Source organism: Dasypus novemcinctus, chromosome 11, assembly GCF_030445035.2.
Source record: "Dasypus novemcinctus isolate mDasNov1 chromosome 11, mDasNov1.1.hap2, whole genome shotgun sequence".
Lineage (NCBI taxonomy): Eukaryota > Metazoa > Chordata > Mammalia > Cingulata > Dasypodidae > Dasypus > Dasypus novemcinctus.
Genome location: NC_080683.1, coordinates 94648266 through 94669983, shown reverse-complemented (window position 1 = coordinate 94669983; position 21718 = coordinate 94648266). Strand labels below are relative to the sequence as shown.

Genomic DNA, 21718 nt, shown 5'->3' with positions numbered 1-21718 from the left:
GGCAGTGAGTGAAAGAGCGTCATTTGACATGGCCTCATGTTGTAAGTGGGCAACCATGTGATTGGCATCCAGGATGTGAGACTGTATCTCCATTTGGAGGGAGGGCAGATTTGCAAATTGTGGGAGTGGTTTGGATGTTTTTCTTCCATTTAGGTTCATTCAGAAGAATTAGGAGGTAGTACTCATAATCCCCATTTTATGGATTAGGAAACAGGCATGAAAAGTAACATAGGAAAAACCATTGTCTGGAAGTTTGTATCCCATTTCTTCATCTGCCCCCAAATAATCTCTTTTCTCAGACACCAAATGTACCCCTGTGCTCAAACGACTACCCTTTCTCCAGCTCCAATGGCACTCAACTTACACCCACCTTCCCCGGTCTTGAAGACGAACCTCCCTCTCTCTCCAGACAACTCCCAACAGCAGGCAGTTAATGAAAAGAAGGCAGTGGGAGGACTGTGGTCCGCTCAGGGAAAACTGAATAAAAATCAAAGCACAACTCTTTTCAGGGAGGCAGTTGTAGGGACATCTACATAGGATTTAAGATACCAGCTTACATTTCCCTTCTGGTGTCCCTTTGGTCTTGCTAAGACTGTCAAACCAAATGCCCTACTGCCCCTTGGCCATGGGGCAAATATGTCACTCAAAATGGCCTCTCTTTCTCTGAGGATCTGAATCTGGAGAGGAGGGAAACTAATACTGAACATAGTGATAGGCGACTCATTCTGCAGAGGAGAACCCTGCAGAAGCTGGCTGTCTCTCCATTACATCTTCCCTGGAGCCCTGAAACGACTCTCATCCTTGTCCTTTTCAGGTCCTTTGACTTTTCCTTTGATTCTATGGGCTATCCTAAATCCTTTCCCACTACATTCTTTCTTGCTTAATTTAAGCAGAGTCCGTTTTTATCACTTGCAGCCTAAGCCTGTAGTGCAGGCCTATAACTCCAGCTTTACATGCAAAAATAATCACTTTTTTACTTGATAAAATGGGCAACTCTATTTGCAAGAAGTTAGCCATATAATGGTTTTTTTTTTTTTGGTCTTTATTACTTTATTTGGCATATTATCTGTTTTAATACAAAACACAAATTATTTTTAAAATAGAAGAAATCTTACATTCTTACCAATGCTCCTTTCTACTTCCCCTCACATCAGTTTATCCTTAACCCTCATTTTATTCTTTAAAAAAAACCTAAAACTAAAACTAACAAAAAGAGGCTTGCCTATCTAAATTTATAGTGTATTTCGGTTTAAGAGATTGAACGTTACTCAACTTTTTCTAAGCTGGAAGCACAGCTCCTACTTAATCTATTTCATAATCATAATAATCATCATCCATGTCGAATCTGATGCTGGAGTAGTCTTCAAGTTTTGGTTTCTTTTTGGTCTCTTCGTTTTTCTCAGTCAGATGTAAATGATGCTCACATTGCCTCATAATCATCTTGGAGGACATCCAGCTCTCCCCTTGACGTTCCGCTGGTGCTGCACACTGTCCCCCCCTCACATCTGTGCCCTTGGCCTTCAGGACTTCCCTGGCTTGTAGGAGGCTGCAGGTGCAATTCCATGGATTTCCATCCAGATACAGATGCCTGAGACGAGGCAGACTTTCCAAGGCTTTGAGGTCTAACGCAGAGATCTTGTTGTTCCTGAGATTTAAAACCTGAAGTTGCTTTAGATCCTTGATCTCCCTCTCAGCAATATCCTGGATGGCATTGCCTTTTAGGTCCAGCCTGGCTAAGGTCTCTGGGAGCCTGCAAAGTGTGGAAATAGAGCAGAAGAGGAAGCCATGAGCATCATTCTGTAACTGTCAAAGAAACATGAATTGAGCAATATCCACTTATTCTCTGTAGTTCTGTCCAGGCGGAAGCTAGAACACAGCTTTGTATTTAAAAAAATTAATTATAAGAGCAAACCTCAGTTGTATTCTATATGGCTTGCACCCCTTCTCATGGGTCTTTTTTTCTAATCATTTGATTTTTGTGGTTCTTATTCATAAAACTCTTTACATTTTTCTTGTCAAATATGATTACCATTCAAACAAGTTTGACAAGAAAAATGTAAAGAGGTTTTGGTTTTAAATTTTTGAACTTATTGCTGCTAAGAGTATAGTGAAGTGAAAACTCATATACCATTGGTGCGAGTATAAAGTGGTACATTTTCGGAAATAATTTGGTAACATATATCAAATCTAAATAATGTCTGTGCCTTTCAACCTAGGAAATAATGAAAGTGAATATAGATTTATTTATAAATAATCTTATCATATATTTGATTTTATTTATGACACCAAAAAATTATAAAAGATTAGTGTCAAATAATATGGAAATTACAAGGATAATGATGGACTGTTCGGTGATCATGAGAGTCATGTTTTCAAATAATTTTTAAAATACTAATTTTATGGGAAAGCTTTTCTAAATATGACTCAAATATCCATTAAAATGCAATAAAGGTTGATAAATCAACTACATCAAAAAAAATAAGGAAATTGCATATCACAAAAGAAACATGCAAAGTCAAAAAACAAATGATAAACTGGGGGGAAATATTTGTAATGTATATCACAAAGAGCTAATCTCAGTAATCTATAAAGAACTCTTAAAAATTGAGAAGAAACTAATTAAAAGTCAGACAATAATTGGGCAAAAAACACAAACAGAAGTTCATGTAAAAAGAAAAGCAGGGAAGCAGATGTGTGGCCCAATCGATTTGGCTCCCATCTACCATATGGGAGGCCCTGAGTTCACTTCCCAGGGCCTCCTTGTGAAGGCAAAGCTGGCTGATGGCCCTTGCCCACAGAGAGCTGAAGGCCCATGCCCACAGAGAGCTGACAGCCCGTGCCCCCGGAAAACTGGCGCAGCAAGATGACACAGGAAAGAGAGACAAGCAGACACAGAAGAACACACAGTGAATGGACACAGAGAGCAGACAGCAAGCAAGTGACAGGGGGGTGGGGATAAATAAATAAAATAAATCTTTTTTAAAAAAGAAAAGAAAATGACCCTTAAGTCTTCAACCATACTCAGAATAAGAGAAATGAAAATTAAAACCACAGAGATGCCATTTTTCACCTATCAGATCAATGAAAGTCCTAAAACTTAGCAACACATGCTTAAGCAAAACTGTGGGGAAACATATTTTTATGCATCACTGGTGGGAGTCTAAAGTGGCAAAGCACCTATGGAAGAGAATTTAGCAGTGTCAACAAAATAACATGTTTATTCACTCTTTCACCCAGCAATCTTATTTGTAGTCTTATGCCCTGAAGATAAGACTCCACAAATATAAAAGGCATTTATTGCGACATTATTTATAATAGCAAAGGATTATAAATAACCCAGTCCACCTGTAAAGGTCTATATGCAGTCTTTAAAAAGGGAAAGAGGGCTGTTCTCTATGTATTACCAGAAAATGATTTCCAGAAAGTATGGTTAAGAAAAAAAAGCAAGGAGCAGAATAGTGTATGTAGTATGCTAATTTTTGTGTAAAAAAGAAGGGAAAATAAGAATATGTATACATATATTTGCTTATTTCTGTAAAAAAAACAACAGAAATGAATATAAATGACTACCTATAGGATTTAATTGGTTTCATATATTTTGTTTTGTTTTGTTTTGTTTGTTTTGTTTTAGGAGGTACCAAGAATTGAACCCAGGACCTCATTCAAAGGAAGCAGGAGCTCAACCACTTGAGCTACATCCATTCCCTTCCATATGGTTTTGACATTTGAACCTTGTTAATGTTTTACACATTCACAAAATAAATTAATAAAGAAAACAAAATCAAACTCTAAATTGAACAAAAGCAGAAACTAACACATCTAGTTAATTAATTAAATGTTTGTGATAGTAACATAATCATAGGAAAAAAAGTACTCTGACCCAACATCCTTAGTGGATATAGCCTACACCTTAGACTCAAAGGACAAAGGGACCTACAAAGAAATTTCCCTCAATATGTTTATTGTTACTGGTAATGTTAATAATGAAATTTTGAAACTTTCAATGAATACCATAAGACAAAACAAAAATGCAAATACACTGTTATTAGAAACCAAGAAATTCATTGCAAGAGAAAAGAAATATAAATATAAAAGAAAAGAACAAAAAAACCCTCTGAAATATTAAGTAAAAATTGCAAATATCAATGTGAATTAAAAAAACATATCTTCTCACTCTGTGAACTGAAAGTTCAGAGAGGCAACGCTATACCCTAGTAGCAATGCCACCCCAACAGCCCTAGCAAATAGCACACACAGATATTAAGTTTCTAAATTCCAATATCCACCAAAAAGAACTAGAGCTCCTTAGAGAAATGATGGCTTCCAAGTCTGGGGCAAGAAATGTCAAGGTGAGCCTAGAACTTCTGGCCAGAAGCAATGAAATGTTCAAAGACTAATGGAATCATGTCTTCTGAACACAAGAAGCACCTTAGATGGGATTTCACTAGCCAAATTTGGGGCAATTTGAGCAATAAAAGAAATGAACAACTGTAAATGATCATAACACACTAAATAAATTAAGCTTCATGGGACCAAGATGATACCAGTAAAAGCAGAGAGGAAGAGAAAAAGGAAAAGAAAAAAAAAAATCCATAATATTAAATGGGAAAAAATGGAATACAAAACTGAATTTCCCTAAATACGTAAATTACGTGTTTATGTATCAACAAAGGCTCTGGTTGAGCAAATATGTGTTTTTTTTTATAGGAGGTACTGGGGATTGACTCTGGGACCTTGTACATGGGAGGCAGGCAGTCAACCACTGAGTTACATCTGCGCCCCAGCATAATAATTTTTTAACCCTGAACAGCTATTTCTTTATAATCAAGGGAAAAATGTTTTTAAAACAGTTGGTGCATATTTGAAACATGACAGGATGATGCCTGTTGATAAAAAATACATTAGAATCACAGTTGTGAACTGAAAATCTCTTTTGCTACAAAGCAACTTTGCATTAAGTGCTGTTTTTCAGTGAAGCGGATTTGGCTCAACTGCTACAGCATCCACCTACCACATGGGAGGTCCAGGGTTCAAACCCCCGGCCTCCTTGACCCATGTGGAGCTGGACCATGCACAGTGCTGATGTACACAAGGAGTGCCATGCCACGCAGGGGTGTCCCCTGTGTAGGGGAGCCCCACGCGCAAGGCGTGCACCCTGTAAGGAGAACTGCCCCATGCAAAAAAGTACAGCCTACCCAAGAGTGGCGCCGCACACATGGAGAGCTGAAGCAGCAAGATGATGCAACAAAAAAGATGCAGTTTCCCAGTGCCACTGACAAGAATACAAGTGGACACAGAAGAACACACAGCAAATGGACACAGAGAGCAGACAAATGAGGGGAAGGGGAGAGAAATAAATATATAATGAATCTTAAAAAAGAAAAAAAAAGACCTGAAAAAAAAGTGTTTTTCAAAAGATTTATTTATCCATACACACGCACCCCCTTGTTTTGTGCTCGCTGTCTGCTTTTTGTGTCTATTCACTGTGTGTTCTTCTGTGTCCATTTGTCTTTCCTTTAGGCAGTACAGGAAACCAATCCTTGGAGAGAGTGGGAGAGAGGTGCTCAACCTCTTGCGCCACCTCAGCTCCCTGATCTGCTGTGTCTCTGTTTGTCTCTCCTCTGTGTCTCATTTTGCTCTGTCATCTTGCTACACCAGCTTTCTGTGCAGGCCAGGACTCCTGCATGGGCCAGCACACCACGCAGGCCAGCTTGCTTTCACCAGGAGCCCCTAGGAATCAAACCCTGGACCTTCTATATGGTAGACAAGAGCCCAATCATTTGAGCCACATCCGCTTCCCTTAAGGGCTTTTCTTTTTTATATAGTTTGATAAGTTGGAGCGTTTTACAGGGGAAAACAGGTCTTTCATATTTAAATACCATCCATAGCTGTTTTCAGACAGTGTGAATACATTGGATGTGTGTTCATGAGCAATGAAACTTACTGGGGTGAGGTTCCAGTTATACTATAGCTAAATCAAAGAGAGAAAAACCAATGAGTCTGATGATAGTTTATGACAAAATTACCTTTTGCTTGTTGTAATATTATTCTTTTATATGTTTCAGTCCAAAAGGTTAACTTTTTAGGTTATTGGTACTTAGCCTAAATCTTGTTGTTGTATTTTTCTTTTTAAATTAAACTGGTCGTTTTATATTTGCCTTCATACCCTAAGCATCATAGTACATACATAAATGTCTGTGCTTTTCGGTATTTTAAGCTTTAATTATTTAAAGTGACTTCTGCTTTTAAGGAATAAAATTTACTTAGCGAAGTAGACTAATTTATCAGAAAATCGCTTCATACATTTTAACAGTTTGAAAATTAAATTCATTTTTAAATTAATCCCATAAACAATGCAATTTTGTGCACATAGATCTTACATAAGCTACAGCTCTAAAGGTACACAGGAAATCTCTTATGTTTAGGTTTTTTGAAAGGGAAGATAGACTACTAATAGACTGTGTAATCGTAAGTAAGACATTGTTCCCACTCAAAGGACAAGGCAGCAGAATTTTGGAACAATCTAGCAGAGTAAATTGAAGAGTAAAAATGTCTCTACTTACTAAGAACTGAGTTCTAACTCTGGTCCTTGTATTTACCAGTATGTGGTATTAGGAAAGTTATTTGTCTTCTTAAAGCTTCTGATTTTCCATCTTTAAAATAGTGATGGTATTATTTTGGGTATTACCCTACAGGTGAAAATGCTCAATACACAGAGGTCACATAATGAAAATGAACACAGCAAGTTTTCTTTTAAATAAATACAATTATTCAGTTCTGTGCTGGGTATCCAAAAATTGTGCCTGGTCTTAGAAGTACCTTTTGTTTTTCTTGATTTTTGTTTGCACATTTGCATATTTATTATTTATAATTACAATTCCATTATTCCAACAGAGCAGCCCCATGGCTATGTTCTAATGCTTAGCCATTAAGTCCTATAAAAGAATTGTGAATTTGGTGGAGTTTTACAGTAACTGAATCAATACATAATAAAACCCTTCTGCATTTTAAAGGGGTTTAGTTACCCAGGTGATTATTTTCATCAAAACACTCTGTCAATCAGAGAGGGACACAGGTTTATACTAAAGGTCTAACTTATAAGAAGATCACTAATTATTATACTGGTTTTGTGACTTTTGATAGTTATATTTTACTTTGATAGACTTTGTTTTTATAATTCTGATTTACATAAAAAGGTGGCCCCTAATTTTAAGGCAAACAAGTTTCTGGAAATGTCATGTATTCTTTGCATAGTTTTCCCTTTTAGAGTAAACAGTGGCATACCTCATTTTGCCAGTAGATGGCACTTGTATGTAAGTAAAATCAAATGCTACCTGATTATGGATTTGAATTGTCCAAGGAGTAAATAATTAAGAGATGATGCAATTTGGTCACTAGGCTGCAGATTAGTGAAATGCGAAGCATCAAAAATGTGAGGCCCTCATATGGGACTAAAGGCCCTTCTCAATTAGAGGTGTAGTGTGCATCACCATCCCAGGATCCTCAGGATTAGGGAATGAACTATGGACTAGAGTGGACTAACTGGTATTCTACTATAGACTTACTGTGATTCTAGCAATGGAAGAACTTATATCGCTGATGTGAAGACAGTGGCCATTGGAGGTTTTGAAGTAAAGGGGAGGAAAAACAGATGTAATACAGGGACATTTTGGGGACTTAGGAATTGTCCAATGACATTGCAACAACAAATATAGGCCATTATATATCTTGCCATAACCTACAGAATTGTGTGGCAAAGAGTATAAACTACAATGTAAACTATAATCCATGCTTTAGTGGCAATGCTCCAAAATATGTTCATCAATTGCAATGAATGTACCACACTAATGAAGGATGTTGTTAATGTGGGTAAATGTGGGTGGTGTGGGGATCAGGGCATATGGGAATCCCCCATATTTTGCTTTGTAATATTTATGTAATCTAAATACCTTTTTAAAAAATTATATTATTTTTTTGCTTAAAAGTGTGGCCTTGTTCTTGGGTGTTCTAAGTTCTAGGGTAGTAGAAAGTCTTGTTGACAGTTAATCTCAGAGGCAGGATCATGCACTGGCTAAAAATGGCTCTGGATTCAGTTTAATTTTTGACTCCACTTATTTACAATGTGACTTTGAGCAAGTTTCTTAATATCTCTAAGCATTGGTGCTTTAATCTGTAAAATGAGAGATAAAACAACTACCTCCCTTGATAAGATTGCTGTAAACAGTAACTTGGGATAATGAAAGTACATAAGTTCACTGGTGGTCATAGTAAGCACTTAATAAATGATAAGTATTCTTTCTATCTTAATTAGCATATTGTGGCAAATAGAGTAAACATGGGAATATATGTCTATCCCTAAAAATATTATTTTCTTGATGAAATGTAGAATAAAAGATGGTAAGCAAAAGAAAGATTTGTGGAGATACTATTTGTGGTAGAAGGAGTAGGTTCTGTTCGCAGCTTATTTATGGAAAACTGAATTTTAAAGTGGAGAGTTGTGTATGAATAAGAAGCATGTAAAGAAAAAAGAAAGAAGTGTCTCATAAAAAGTTTTAAAAGTCAAATATAAAGGACAGATAATATTGTGTTTTAATTTTTATGGGGATAGGGAACACAGAGAAATTTCTCTGGGTTATTCCAATCTCCAATTCAAGGAAAAACTGAGATGTGGGGAAGACAGTAATGGGGTATTTAAAAATCACTATCTATAAGAACTTTGCTATCACAGCTGCCCAAGTTCTTTGACAATCATGTACTTTATCTTTTTTATTTATTTATTTTTAAAGATCATTAATTTTATTAAACATCAACCCTTGAGTTCACATCTTTTTCAGTCTAAGTGACAAAACAGTTAGTATGCATAAAACCCTTCTGTATACTGAAGTAGGGTGGTTGTTTCTTTAAGAAAAAGCACTTAAGTGATTATTTGAATTGCAAACTGAACTATGCTGTTTTTTCATGGATCCCCATTTTTATTTGAAGGCACAACTGACAGACAAACTATGGTTATTCAGATGTGGATATTTGGCAGATCCTTTTTTTTGAAAACAAAATGTGCCTGCCACTTTAAGGAAAACAACTTACAGTATTTGTTGCTAACGGTATCATTTGACCTCTCAAGAAAAATACATGATTTTGAAAAAGTTGTAGTTGCTGTGAGCTTCACAGCTTCCCAATACTTAAGACTTTTCTAATTAGATTGGTAGTGATTTTTTTAAACATTGCATAATGAAATGTGTCAACATTTACACCTCTCTCTTTCCAACTACATATTTGAGTGAGGTTAGATTTTCTTCATATACTTTAACCAAAATTAAAATTGTAGCAGCTTGAATGCAGAAGCAAATATGAGAATGGGACTTTTCTATTAAGCCAAACATTAAAGAAATTTATAAAAATGTAAAGCAATGCCATTCTACTAATTTTTTATCATTTTACATAGAAATATAATTTATGTTCACATGGAATGTGCTTATTTTAGAAAATAAATATTTAAATTTCTCAGTTTTATTTTCTAATATGGTAAATAGTGACAGATACAACCTACATAAAAAATACTCTTTAGGGTCCTCAACAATTATAATGTAAGGAGTCCTGAGGCCAAAATTTTTCAGAACAGCTGGTATAAAGGATACAATGGAATTTGGAGATGAAGAATCTAAGTTCAAGCTCTAGTTCTGCCACTTAATTGACATTAGCTAAGTTATATAAATGCAGGCTTTCAAGTCAGATTTTACCTCTGTAAATAGGAATAAAAAGTACCTTCTCCATTGGTTGCTCTGAGGGTTAAATGAGAATTATATTTGTAAAATGTTTATACTTTACCTAGAACAGAAGGAGCTGAGTAAACGTTAGCAATTATTATTAATCTATGATATTAGCTAATTATCTAACAGGATCCTATGGAATAGGACATAGTCCTGGCTTCCTTCATCCTTTCTACAGAGAACAGAAGCTATTTAGACGTTATAAGCTTTTTAAAAATACTGATGCATGGGACCCACCCCTGGAGGGCCTCATTTTTTTATTTTAGGTGAGGCCAGGGCATTAGTATGCTTTTCTAAACTTCTCCAGATAATTCTAACATGAAGGCAACTTTGAAAACTTGGTTAGCTCATGCTTGGAATCCATTACACAGTCCATTGGGTAAAAGCATTGTATTTTCTGTGGTCACTAATTAAACACAAACACCCCTGGAAGAGTAAACAATTAAACTATTTTTCACTCATTGAAACTTAGCAATATTACTTAACCAAATGCTTTCTAAAAGTCATCTGAGTAGCAAACAACACCAAATTCACAATTTTGCCCATGGCTGTCATTGCCTGCTATGAAACCTTATGTGATATGGCCACTCCCTAATCTGTTTTACGAAACTGTTTTTATATGCTATCTTTTTTTTTTTCCTGAGGAGAGGCAATCAATAACAGAAAATATGGCTTAAAACACAGTAGAACCATTATTGCAATAAACACAATATTGGACTTGTGGAACAGTCTCGGCATACTCTTGTTTTAGGGCCTTTGTACTGGCTGTCTTCCATCTAGCACATTTTCACCCCAAATAGCTTCATAGCTAAATCCCTCACCTCTTTCAAGACTGCTCAAAGCTTACATTTCCAGTGAGAGTTATTATGTTTACCCTGAAATCATAACCAGATCCCCTCCCTGAATCCTGTGATCCTGCCTTTTTTGTTGTTGTTATAAACTATATCACATATGTCTAAATATTATACATTTATGTATTATGCTTATTGCCACTCTTCTGCTACTAGAGTTTAAGCTGCCCAGAACAGCAAGTTTTATCTCTTTTATTAAAATGATGTATCCCAAGCACCCAGCACAGTCCCTGGCACATGGTAAGTGCCCAAAATATCTTTGTTGAATTAAATTAATTGTATGCATGTGCTTTGCATTAACCAACTGATTACTTATAAATCGTCTTCATTATGTATTTCTAAATATTGTGAAATCAGTATTGGAAAAATTGCTTTTTGATGTTTTCATTTAGTATAGTTACCAATAAAAAGTCCTTTTTTCAACTAGAAAAAAAAATGACTATCTATACATATCAAATATAATTTTTCCCTTTCTCATTGCTAAGAAAAGTATTTGAACTAACAATGAAATGAGGTAAACAGAGTGCCATAGGATTCTATAGAAGCCAGAAGTTGGTATATTAATTATGAGAAATTTGATAATGCTCATAGGACGAGGAGACTTTTCTTCTAAAAAGAGCATAAAGGAGAAAGAATCCCTTGACAGTCACATGTAATAAACAAATAGTATCTTTTTTCAGGGAATAAGAATCTTCATTTTTCTACTTTAAAAAAAATTGGAATAAAGTTTAAATAAGTAGGATCAATTAGTTGTCCTTTAGTTACAGATTATGACTAGTTAGGAAGAGAAAGTGGAGTGGGTTGGCAATAGAGGGAGATTTGGAAAGAGAAATTAAAAGTGTAAGAAGGAAAAGTGGGGTAGGGGGAGGAAGAGACAAAGAGCAGGCAAGTGAGCCCTGGAGAGCTACACCAAAAAGAGAAGGTAAGTCCAATACAGATGGACTCATGCTAACGTAGGGACACAGAGAGAAAGAAGCAGAGCTGGTTAAGTTCTTTTGAAGGTCTCAAGCACTGAGAAGATTAGTGCTTTTTAAATTGTAATCATCTTACTATATTTCCTTGTTTTTTCCTGTTTCCCTGCTTTGTTAGTGGCTAAGTGAAAGCTTGGTCTGCCTCTTGGTTATTCCATGTCATATACTTAGAAACCAAAACATGCTTTTGACAAATAGAGAGAGGAAGCGAGGAAACAAGAGGAGACAAATTTCAACAAGTAATGTCCCTGTATTATGTTTGTTAGCATACGTCCCAAAAGCTGTGTTGCATATTTTCAAATATAGGTATCACCTGTTGATATCTTATCCATAGCCAAGATAATTATTGCAGGATTCAGCCTTTGAGGCCTGGAGATTCCAGATCTCTGTTTAAAATGCCTATCCCTAAGTCCTTGAATAGCCTTGATCGGATAACTTAAATTTGCTTTGACTTATTTTCTTGCATATATAATGTGCTTAACTGCCCCACTCTTTGGGGAAATTTTATAGTAACTACAATAAATGATAAGTTTCACTTGCCTTAGAGGTATAGACAACAGGAGGTTCTGCTCCAGGGCCAGGTTGGAGAGCTGTGAACACCTCTGAAGAGCTCCAGGTTCGAACAAGCTGACAAAGTTGTTGTCCAGAAACAAATGTTTCAAGTCTCGGAGGTCTTGGAAATCTTGCACAGTAACTCTCTGAATCCGATTATTGCTACAATCGAGTTTTTGTAGCCTTGTCGGGAGTCTAAGTGGCAACATTTGAAGCTGGTTTTGAGACAACTCAAGAGTGGTTAAATTGGCAAGGAGCTGTGCCCCATCCATAGAAGAAAGTGAGTTTTCAGACAGATAAAGATGGGAAAGATTCTCCAAATGTTTCATATCTCTCAGTCTTACCACTTTAAGCTGGTTTCTCTCCATCTTTAAGGATAGCAAGGATTTTGGAAGATTAATAGGAATTTTAGTCAGTAAATTACCACTAAAACTGAGAAATTGCAAAGACTGAAGAGAAGTAAAGAAGCTACCTGCTATGAGATGTAGTTTATTATTCTCCATGCTCATATGTTTCAAACAGGGAAGTGTCAGTGGTCCAGCCACAGATTCTATATTGTTGCTATCCAGCACTAAACTTTGCAAACTGGCAAGGGAGGAGAGCATGCTGGGAGAGAGGGAAGAGATCAGGTTGTTTTTAAGTTCAAGGATTTTTAATTTCTTCAGCCCTTCAAAATCTGATTCATGTAGAACATATATTGAATTGTCATTTAGTTTTAACACTTCAAGACTGGCTGGCAGACCACTGGGGACTTGTCTTAACTTATTTTTCCAGAGTTCCAAGGTCTTCAAAGTACTCAGAGTTTTGAAGGTATCATTTTCTACTGACTCTGTTCCACTAGCCAGGAGGATAAAGTCTTCCAGAGCCAACAATCGGGTGAAGTTAGATAGCTACAAAAAAACGGGGCAGAGAGGGGAGAGAAAAGCAGTAAGTTCAGACTGTCAAAAATGTCTATGTCATTACACTAATGATATTTCAGATTTCCCTTCAGGGTCTGTTTAAGATTATGTCTTTAAAAAGGGTTACAAGTCAGGTCCTGACTATTTTTATTTATTGTTGCTAATACCAATGGAAGTCATCAAAAATACATTCAGGGAACAGATGTGGCTCAAGCAATTGAGCATATGCCTCTCACATGGGAGGTCCCAGGTTTGGTTCCTGGTGCCTCCTGATAAAACCACAACAAAAACAACATGCAAAACAAACTATAAAAGCAACTCAGGGAAGCCGATGTGGCTCAGTGGTTGAGTGCTGGCTTCCCACATATGAGGTCCAAGGTTCAATCCCCAGCCCCTGGTACTTAAAAAAAAAATACAGTAAGCACTTTCACATGCTATTGGTAGGCATACATATTGGCCAACATTTGTTGCATATTCTGTGACCCAGAAAGCCCCTATCTAGGCAATACTTACAAATTATTTATGCAATAGAATGTTCTTTGTTTGCATCATCTTATAATACCCAATTATTGAAACAATCTAGAAATCTTTTCACCAAACTATTAACAGTTGTCAACTCTAGGAAGTAAGATTACAAGGAGCTTTTACTAGCTTTCTATATTCTGTATTGTTTAGCAATTTTAAATTATGAATTAAATTTCAAATTGAATAAAAAAGCAAAGCAAGGAATACATTCATACACATATATCCCAGGCCTTATGTTACTCTGCTCCAACAAGTTAGGTATTACCAAATTTGCTATGTTTTCTCCATGCTTTGCAAAGGTGAGCATGCCCATCTCTGCACAGCTCTACCAACCTCCTACCTTTGCACCCACCTCTTCCCTTCAATGATGTACTCTTCTGTATTTAGTGGACTTACCCTGGCCAGCTGACAGGGAGGTGAAGAGGGTCAACCACCACACCAGGGAGACAAGAGTGCCTACAGCTGCAAGCAGGAGAATTGCATCCAGCATCCATGTGGAATCTAAGCCCCCTCTTGATGTAGAGGGTGACTGGACATAACCATCCCAGGGTCCACAGGATGGAGGAATAGAGTATGGATTAGAGTGCACTTAATGGTGTTCTGCTGGGGAACTATTGTCATTAGTAAGGGAAGAAATTGTAGTAGTGATGTGGAGAGGGTGGCCACGGTGGCTGCTGATGGTAGGGAGATAGAAGAAGAGATATGGTGTGGGGGCATTTTCAGGATTTGGAGTTGTCCTAGGTGGTGCTTCAGGAACAGATGCTGGACGTTGTGTGTCCTGTCATGGCCCACTGGGTGGACTGGGGGAGAGTGTTGACTACAACATGGACCACTGTCCATGTGGTGCAGCAGTGCTCCAGAATGTATTCGCCAGGTGCAGTGGATGTGCCGCAATGATGGAAGAGGTTGTTGATGTGCAAGGGGTGGTGTGGGTGGGGTGGGGGGTATATGGGGACCTCATATATTTTGAATGTAACATTTAAAAGAAAATAAAGAAAGAAAGAAAAAAAAGAAGTTTCTACTTAACCCAAGATCACAAAAATGTATGCCTATACTTTCTTCTAAGGTTTTTATAGTTTTAGCTCTTACATTTAGGCATTTTAAGCTAAATTTTGTATATGGTATATGGAAGGGTACAACTTCATTCTTTTTGCAACCTCCAGTCTTTTATTACTAGTCATTAATTCATGCTTTACTCTCAAGCCATTGCTTAACCATGCTGAATAAACTAAAGAAAGATTGAGTAACTGATTACATGTAATATCAAAAAGACACTGTGCCAGTTGACCCAAGTCATTCTATTTTGAAGAATGTAGATTCAGTTCAGTTTATGTGTCCACAATGCAAAACATGAATCAGTTCACCTCAGTGTTGTCACTTGAACTGCTATAAGCCAAAGTGATATATTCTCTTCAAAGGTAGAGTGCAAGTAGGAATGTGATCATAGTGGCAGTCAATTAAAATGATTGTACTTTTACATCTTTTGGGGAAGAGACCCCTTCAGATCTCTCCTGGGTAACAAACATAAACAGGGATTATCACTGAGTAGGGGGGAGGGGGGATCATGAGTGAATTTTACACTCTCTCCCCATCCTTTCCAGAATTTAAAAAAAATTGTTCACCAAAAACAAATATTACTCCCAACAAATGTTGCAAACTCCTTGCTGACTTGATTCACACAGATCTATGCACCCCAGAGAGCAGAAGAGGTAGTCATCTTGAGGGTAAGTCAGTTTTGTGTGTGAATCAGACCTATATAAAGCCCAAGAAGAGCCTGTAGCCTCTGAACACTTGGAGCAGAGCTGCACAGAATTGAAAGAATTGAAACCAGAGAACAAAGGCTCTCACAGGGAGGCCAGCAGGGGCTGCCCCTGTGCTCTACTTGGCTTTACTAACCATATTTGTAGGCAACATTTAAAAAGCTGCCAGCAGCTCCGAGGTTAGCTCTAGGGCAATGCGTCTCTTTCCAGGTGTCTTGAGAACAGTCCTGCTTAGGCAATGAAAAAGGAAGAACACAGATCCGGCAGATTTCTTCCCCCTTTGTCAGCACTACAAACTTAGCTGAAAAGTCAGATATCAGTGTCTGTCTTCCTCACTGTTTATGGCGCCAGAACTTTAGATTCTTTAGCTAAGTGGATATTACAGCAGTCAGGCTAAAAAGTTATGTGTTGGGTAAGATAAACCTGGGTTGGAAGGCCAAATTTTTCTTCTTGCTAGCAAGACATGCTGGATACGTTATTTTACCTTCTTGAGCCTTAGTTTCCTTTTCTGAAAGGGGAATAATCATGCTATACATAGGACTGTATCAGTACTTTGTGACAACTAAACATAGTCCATCCTTGGAAATAGTAGCCATTTTCATTAATAATAATCAAAAGTAATTTGTATTGGTTCTGATAAAAAGAAAAAGGGAATATTTTCTATGCTTGACAAAGGAAAACAATTATCCCCTGTATTCAGTTAAGAATGTAAAGTATATTTGCTCTTTAGGCCGGTCTGCATGCTTTACAAATAGAGATGAAGACAAATTGAAGCTCTGACACCATATGTTTTGTCAAGTCCCAAAATAAATAACCCATTGAGATCCATGTCATCTCTGAAACGTACTGCATAGTTAGCAGTCTTTTAGGGTTTGTGTTCAGTCAGATATAAAGGAAGGTATTAGTTAACACCAAGTTCTTCTTTTGGGAGATCAGCTGTCCCAGAAGTAAAGATCTATGTCTAGAGTAATTTCTGACTTTAAGCAAAATGTAAGCCTAGAAAAGGGCATTTCAGAATGGCGGGTAGATACAAAAACAAAAACACTGGGTCTTATCCAGGTCACAATTTTTTTGTCTTGAAAATCTTCATCCCTTTAATGGGAGAGGTAGACAAGATAATCTCTAAAATCTCTACTTTTATAAATATCTATAATTTTGTGTCCAGATCTTGAGTCTTTTTTGTTTAAACCTTAATTCTAGAATAAATGCAATAGAAAATGTGTAAGTAAATGGTGTGGTTAGGAATGGGCTTTGGAGTCCAGTAGGCCTTGTTGGAATTCTCAAACTCCTCCACTTACTAGCTCTAGTTTCCTTATCCATAAGCCAGCATTGATACTAGCAAACTCCCAGGGTTGTTGGGAGAATTAACACTAAAATATTAAAAAGTACTTGGTACTTATACTCAACAAGTGCAAGGATAAAATTGCTATCATTGTTGTGATTGGGACTAATCAATATAACTGACTGGTCATTATGAAAATACCAAATGTTAGCAGTAATGATTAACCTGAAGCAGCTAACAAAACTATTAAGACAAAAAAATCTGTTTATGGAAATATTACATGGGATCCTTCTGATAGAATAACATACCTGAAGATGCTTTAAAATATAGTAGGTTTCATATCACAGGTCCTTCTAGAATATAAATACCTATCAGGAACATGTGATGAAAAATTATCCCATTCTGAAGGTGTTAAACATGCATTGGTATTATAAAAGAGCTTGACTGCACAATTAAATCAAATATTTAAAAATATATAGAGAAAGATATATAAAACTGTGCTGGAAATTTCAGCTTAACTGAATTCTAGAGCAGGCTGAAAAATTTGTAAAGGTTTATCAAACTGGAGAAAACCTGGAACAAATTCTCTTTCTGCCCAAACCTTACCTTATTCCTAGAACTAAATACAGAAGAGTACATCATTGAAGGAAAGAGGTGGGTGCAAAGGTAGGGGGTTGGTAGAGCTGTGCAGAGATAGGCATGCTCACCTTTGCAAAACATGGAGAAAGTATAGTAAATTTGGTAATACCTGACTTGTTGGAGCAGAGTAACATAAGGCCTGGGATATATGTGTATGAATGTATTCCTTGCTTTGCTTTTTTATTTACAGGTATTTTTTACTTACAGGTATTACCAAATTACATCTGTGGTCCAAAACTTCTTCAAAAAATAAAGCCTATTAGCTATTCTACTATAGAACTATAGTAATGAAAGAAACTATAGCATCGACATGGAGAAAGTGGCCACAGTAATAGCTGAGGGCAGGGAGAGGAAAGAAGAGATGTGATGTGGGGGCATTTTCAGGACTTGGAGTTGTCCTAAGTGATATTGCAGGGACGGATGCAGGACATTATATATTCTGCCATAACCCACTGAATGGACTGGGGGAGAGTGTGAACTACAATGTAAACTATAATCCATGCAGTGCAGCAGTGCTCCAAATGTATTCACCAAATGCAATGAATGTATCACAATGATGAAAGAAGTTGTTGATGTGGGAAGTATGGGGGGGGGCTGTGGAGTATATGGGAACCTCTTATATTTTTTAATGTAACCTTTTTTCTGATCTATGTATCTTCAAGAAAACACAATAAAAATTTTTTAAAATTAAAATAAAAAACTTTGGGCAACATCCCCTAGAGCTGAACATACACATATCACAGGACAGGGCAATTTCATCCTATGTAGCTTATTCAATTTAGTTCTGAGTAAAAAAGAAAATGAAAATAAAATACAAATTGTTTAAATTTCAAAAAAAAAAAGAATAACTTGGAGGTGAATAAGTGGAGACACTAAGTGTAGGCTACTCTTCCATAGTTTCAAAAATAAAGGGAGGTACAGCAAGAGAAGATGAAGAATCAAGAGAATTTTATATCTATTATAACGGAAGGAATATGCTTATAGACTGAGAACAGGGAGGTAATAAAGAAAGAGCAGCTGAAGACACAGGAGTGGGGAGAATGATGGAGCAAGTCCAGACAGGTGAGAAGGAAGGGCAAGGGAGGGACAGTGCCTTGAATAGAAGAAGGGGGCTCTTATCCACTCTGTCTGAAAGAAAAAATTTGCTGAAGTGGACAGAGACAAGTTAGTAAACAGTGAGAGGGAATTGAGGGAGATCAAGACAGCCCCAGTTTTGTCATCATTTGTCAATAAAATGTGAGACAAGTCATTTGTGGAGAATGAGGATGGCAGAGATTGAGTAGACAACCCAAAGGCTGTGCTGAAGTTTTGGAAGATGTTCAAGAAAATATAGGGAGAAACTGATCATAGAGAAATGAAAGAACAGATGGGTGACACCGAGGGCCCAGCTGAGGCTGAAGACCTTGAATTTGGGGTGGTGTGATCCTCTTCAGCAGCATTCAGCCGTCAGTATATGAGAAACAAGACCAAATTACCACCCTAATTTAAGATTGAGGCCTTGCTGGATAGATGTCAAAATGTTTAATTGTGGGGTCAAAAAAAGATGGGTTAGGGAAAGAAGATAGACTAGAAATATGCTGCTTATCTGGGAGAACATGTGAACATCTAGGATTAGAAGTCGTCAGGAAGGAGAAAGATAAGTGTACAATGTGGCAGCTAAAAGGAAAGGAGATGATGATCAGAAAGTGGATGCACGAATTGAAGATTTTAATGGAGAAGTTCCAGGCGTGAGGAGGATTATGCTATAACAAAGTAAATAGATGGGTAAAGTGAAGTGGCACCATAGCTAGTTATGTTTTTATGAGTTCAAAGAAGGGTGAGGCTAGGGCATTGCACAGATCATCCACATGGACACTGGAAGTACCAAGAAGATGCAGGACTTGGAATGGAGAGGAAGATGGTGAGCCAGGAGGGAAGGGACCAGGGACTAAGTGTAAGATGGGCAGAGGAACAAGTAAACTATATAGCCAGATGGCTATATAGAAACAGGAATTTTTTAAAACAAGAGATGGATGAAGTCCCTCTTTCCCTGAGAGCAGGGAATGTGATTTTTTCATCCTTTACTCCCAGCCCCAAACACAGCATTCAAAGCCCCACAATTGAATTATTTAAGCAAGTAATATAAACATTTTAAATTGTGCTATGTATCCATACAGATATTATATATGTATATATATGTGTATATGTATGTACATATCTATGTATATACATATATATGTAAATATAATTTCTCTTTCTATTAATCTGAAAATCTATTTTTATGGTATTTTTTTTCCTTTAAATAGAGGCATCTGATTCTGTAGTTCAAACCAAAGAAACAGAATATACATTGTGTATGTATGTACATTATATACTTGTATACAATTACAAATGAAATATGGCCGTTTAAAACCTCAGAGATTTTTAATTTTCTTAATAAAACAATTCTATCTTTTGCCAACCTTTCTGATGTAAATACACACACACTCTCTCTCTCTCCAAGAGACACTAATGGAGTCAGGGAAGTGGCAATATTACTCTTTAATCAACTCCAACCAACTCCAAATGGACTCATTCAGTTACTAAATTTGATGAATATATAGTTTAATTTTATTGGCCACAAAGCAGCAATGTAGGACCATTATCATGCTTAGTTGGCACTCCAGCTCATTGGGCAGCTTAAGCCCGCAGAGCAAATATTTAAACTCCTTACCCTTTAACCAGGTTTCTTACTTGAATGCTTGACCCCCCTCGGGGTCAGATGTGCTCTTTGGCATTACTGGGTTAGAAGAGGAAAGTAAACAGATCAAGACAAAGCAATTGTGCTTCCTGAACCTTGCAATCAATACCAGGCCACATATATTAAACTTTCATGTGTCACTTACATTAAAATTTCTTAACCAAAAAGGGAGGAGGGGCTGATGGGGGAGTTCTTCTATCTGAAGGAAAATGCATTCACCTGCTTCCTCTCTGCACCTGCATTATATAGAAGCATTCTTCTATTTTAGGATTGGATCTATGAGAGGGAGAAGCAGGGACTAGAAATGAGAATCAGAGTGCCAGGGAATTTCCCATCTCGAATGGACCTGGGCCCAATAATCTAATCCAGTTTTCTCCCTTCATAAAGGTTAAAACAAGGCTGAGAGATTTCTGAATTGCTTGCCTAAGATGATCACATCTTAGTCAGTGAGAAAACCAGTCTTTTGGTACATTTCAAAATGCCAAAGTCTAAATATTAGAAAAGTAGGAAAATTGATAGCACTCTTTTCGGTGTCCTCTAAATAGGTGAGCATAGAAATAAATCCCATAATTGAAAGCACATAGAATGAGAACTAAGGTAACCAGGCAAAACAAAAACATGTATTTCCTCTGTATAGGTTTTTCTGTACAAAGGCATTGATATCTGGCTGATATGTAGCCATGATATGACTTGTGTGAATTATTATAATATCCTGGGTTCATCCTGAGACTCTTACGGTGCTAAAAATATCATTTGTGGTCTGTAGTATGAACAAAGCCACCCTTTCCCCTGAAAGGATTTTTTCTGTCCTGGGGACACAAGATGGCAATATGCTGTCATATTCTTTTTGTTAAGAAAGAGGCATTTCTTTGTTTTTACTTTGAAACAACATGATTTTTCAGAATTTCAAATAAAATATCATCATTTTTGCTGCTCCCCTAAAAAGAAATATCCAGAGGAATACACCCATTTCATTATTACAAAGGAAGTAGGTAGCTCGTGCAACTCCCTAACTTGATAATCATCACTTTTCAGTCATGACTATTTTAATCATGTTAATAAACCCACACTTGCCCCTCACCCTCCCTTGCAAAATAAAATCACAGCCACACATGTGTAGTATGACATAGTTACCTGGAGGTGTTTGATTTTGCTGTGACTGATGTAGAGTCTCTTGGTGGTAGAAGGAATACCTGATGGTACATCATTTACTCTAAAGCATTGCACCGACTGCAGAGAATCACAGCTACATCTTCCAGGACAGTTAGGACTGAAACCATCGCTAAGAGAAAGCAAAACAAAGAAAGCATAGAGCAGATGCATCTTCCAAAAGCGGGGCTCTCAGGTAGCAGGTGAATGTTTAGGTGATGTATCAGGTTTTATACCATGAAATCTGATCATAGAATCTTATGAATGTGTACTCTGTCAATGCAAGGAGACAGGAAAGAAAAAAATTCTTAATTTGCTTGGGTTAAAATGTTAGCAACCCTTACAAAGAGGTAGGGGCTTAAACATTGATAAGCTGCCTTAATATTTGTAGGTGAGCACAACCCGGTGTTATTTATGGCTTAGGAGGCTAATCTGCAAACACCTCTATTATTTGCAGTTTCCTTGTTTTGTTAAATGTGACACTGGGGAATTAGTGGGAAAAGAAAAAGAGTTGTTTTATAGTGGGCAATAAAACCTTTGAATTTTCTGTGACCCTATATTAAAACCATTTTTGTAGGACCAAAACAGGCAGGTGTTTTCTTCT

The 21718-nt window shown here is 37.0% G+C and overlaps 1 protein-coding gene across 1 annotated transcript; it reads right to left on the bottom strand.

Moving 5' to 3' along the window:
- Positions 1 to 1302: 1302 nt before the first annotated feature.
- Positions 1303 to 21288, bottom strand: LOC101411713 (nephrocan-like). Its single transcript, XM_004471243.2, has 3 exons — positions 21100 to 21288; positions 12130 to 13031; positions 1303 to 1750 (listed from the first exon to the last, which is right to left on the bottom strand). The coding sequence occupies exons 1-3, from the start codon at positions 21286 to 21288 to the stop codon at positions 1303 to 1305; spliced, it is 1539 nt and encodes a 512-aa protein (XP_004471300.1).
- Between the last annotated feature and the right edge of the window lie 430 nt (positions 21289 to 21718).

What these genes read in the sequence shown, in the direction of transcription:
- LOC101411713 (XM_004471243.2), bottom strand. Translation starts at nt 21,288, where the DNA reads ATGCATCTGCTCTATGCTTTCTTTGTTTTGCTTTCTCTTAGCGATGGT. An exon ending in GCAAAATCAAACACCTCCAG is followed by an intron (nt 13,032 to 21,099) that starts GTAACTATGTCA and finishes GTTTTTTTGTAG; the next exon opens with CTATCTAACTTCACCCGATT. An exon ending in CTGTTGTCTATACCTCTAAG is followed by an intron (nt 1,751 to 12,129) that starts GCAAGTGAAACT and finishes CACACTTTGCAG; the next exon opens with GCTCCCAGAGACCTTAGCCA.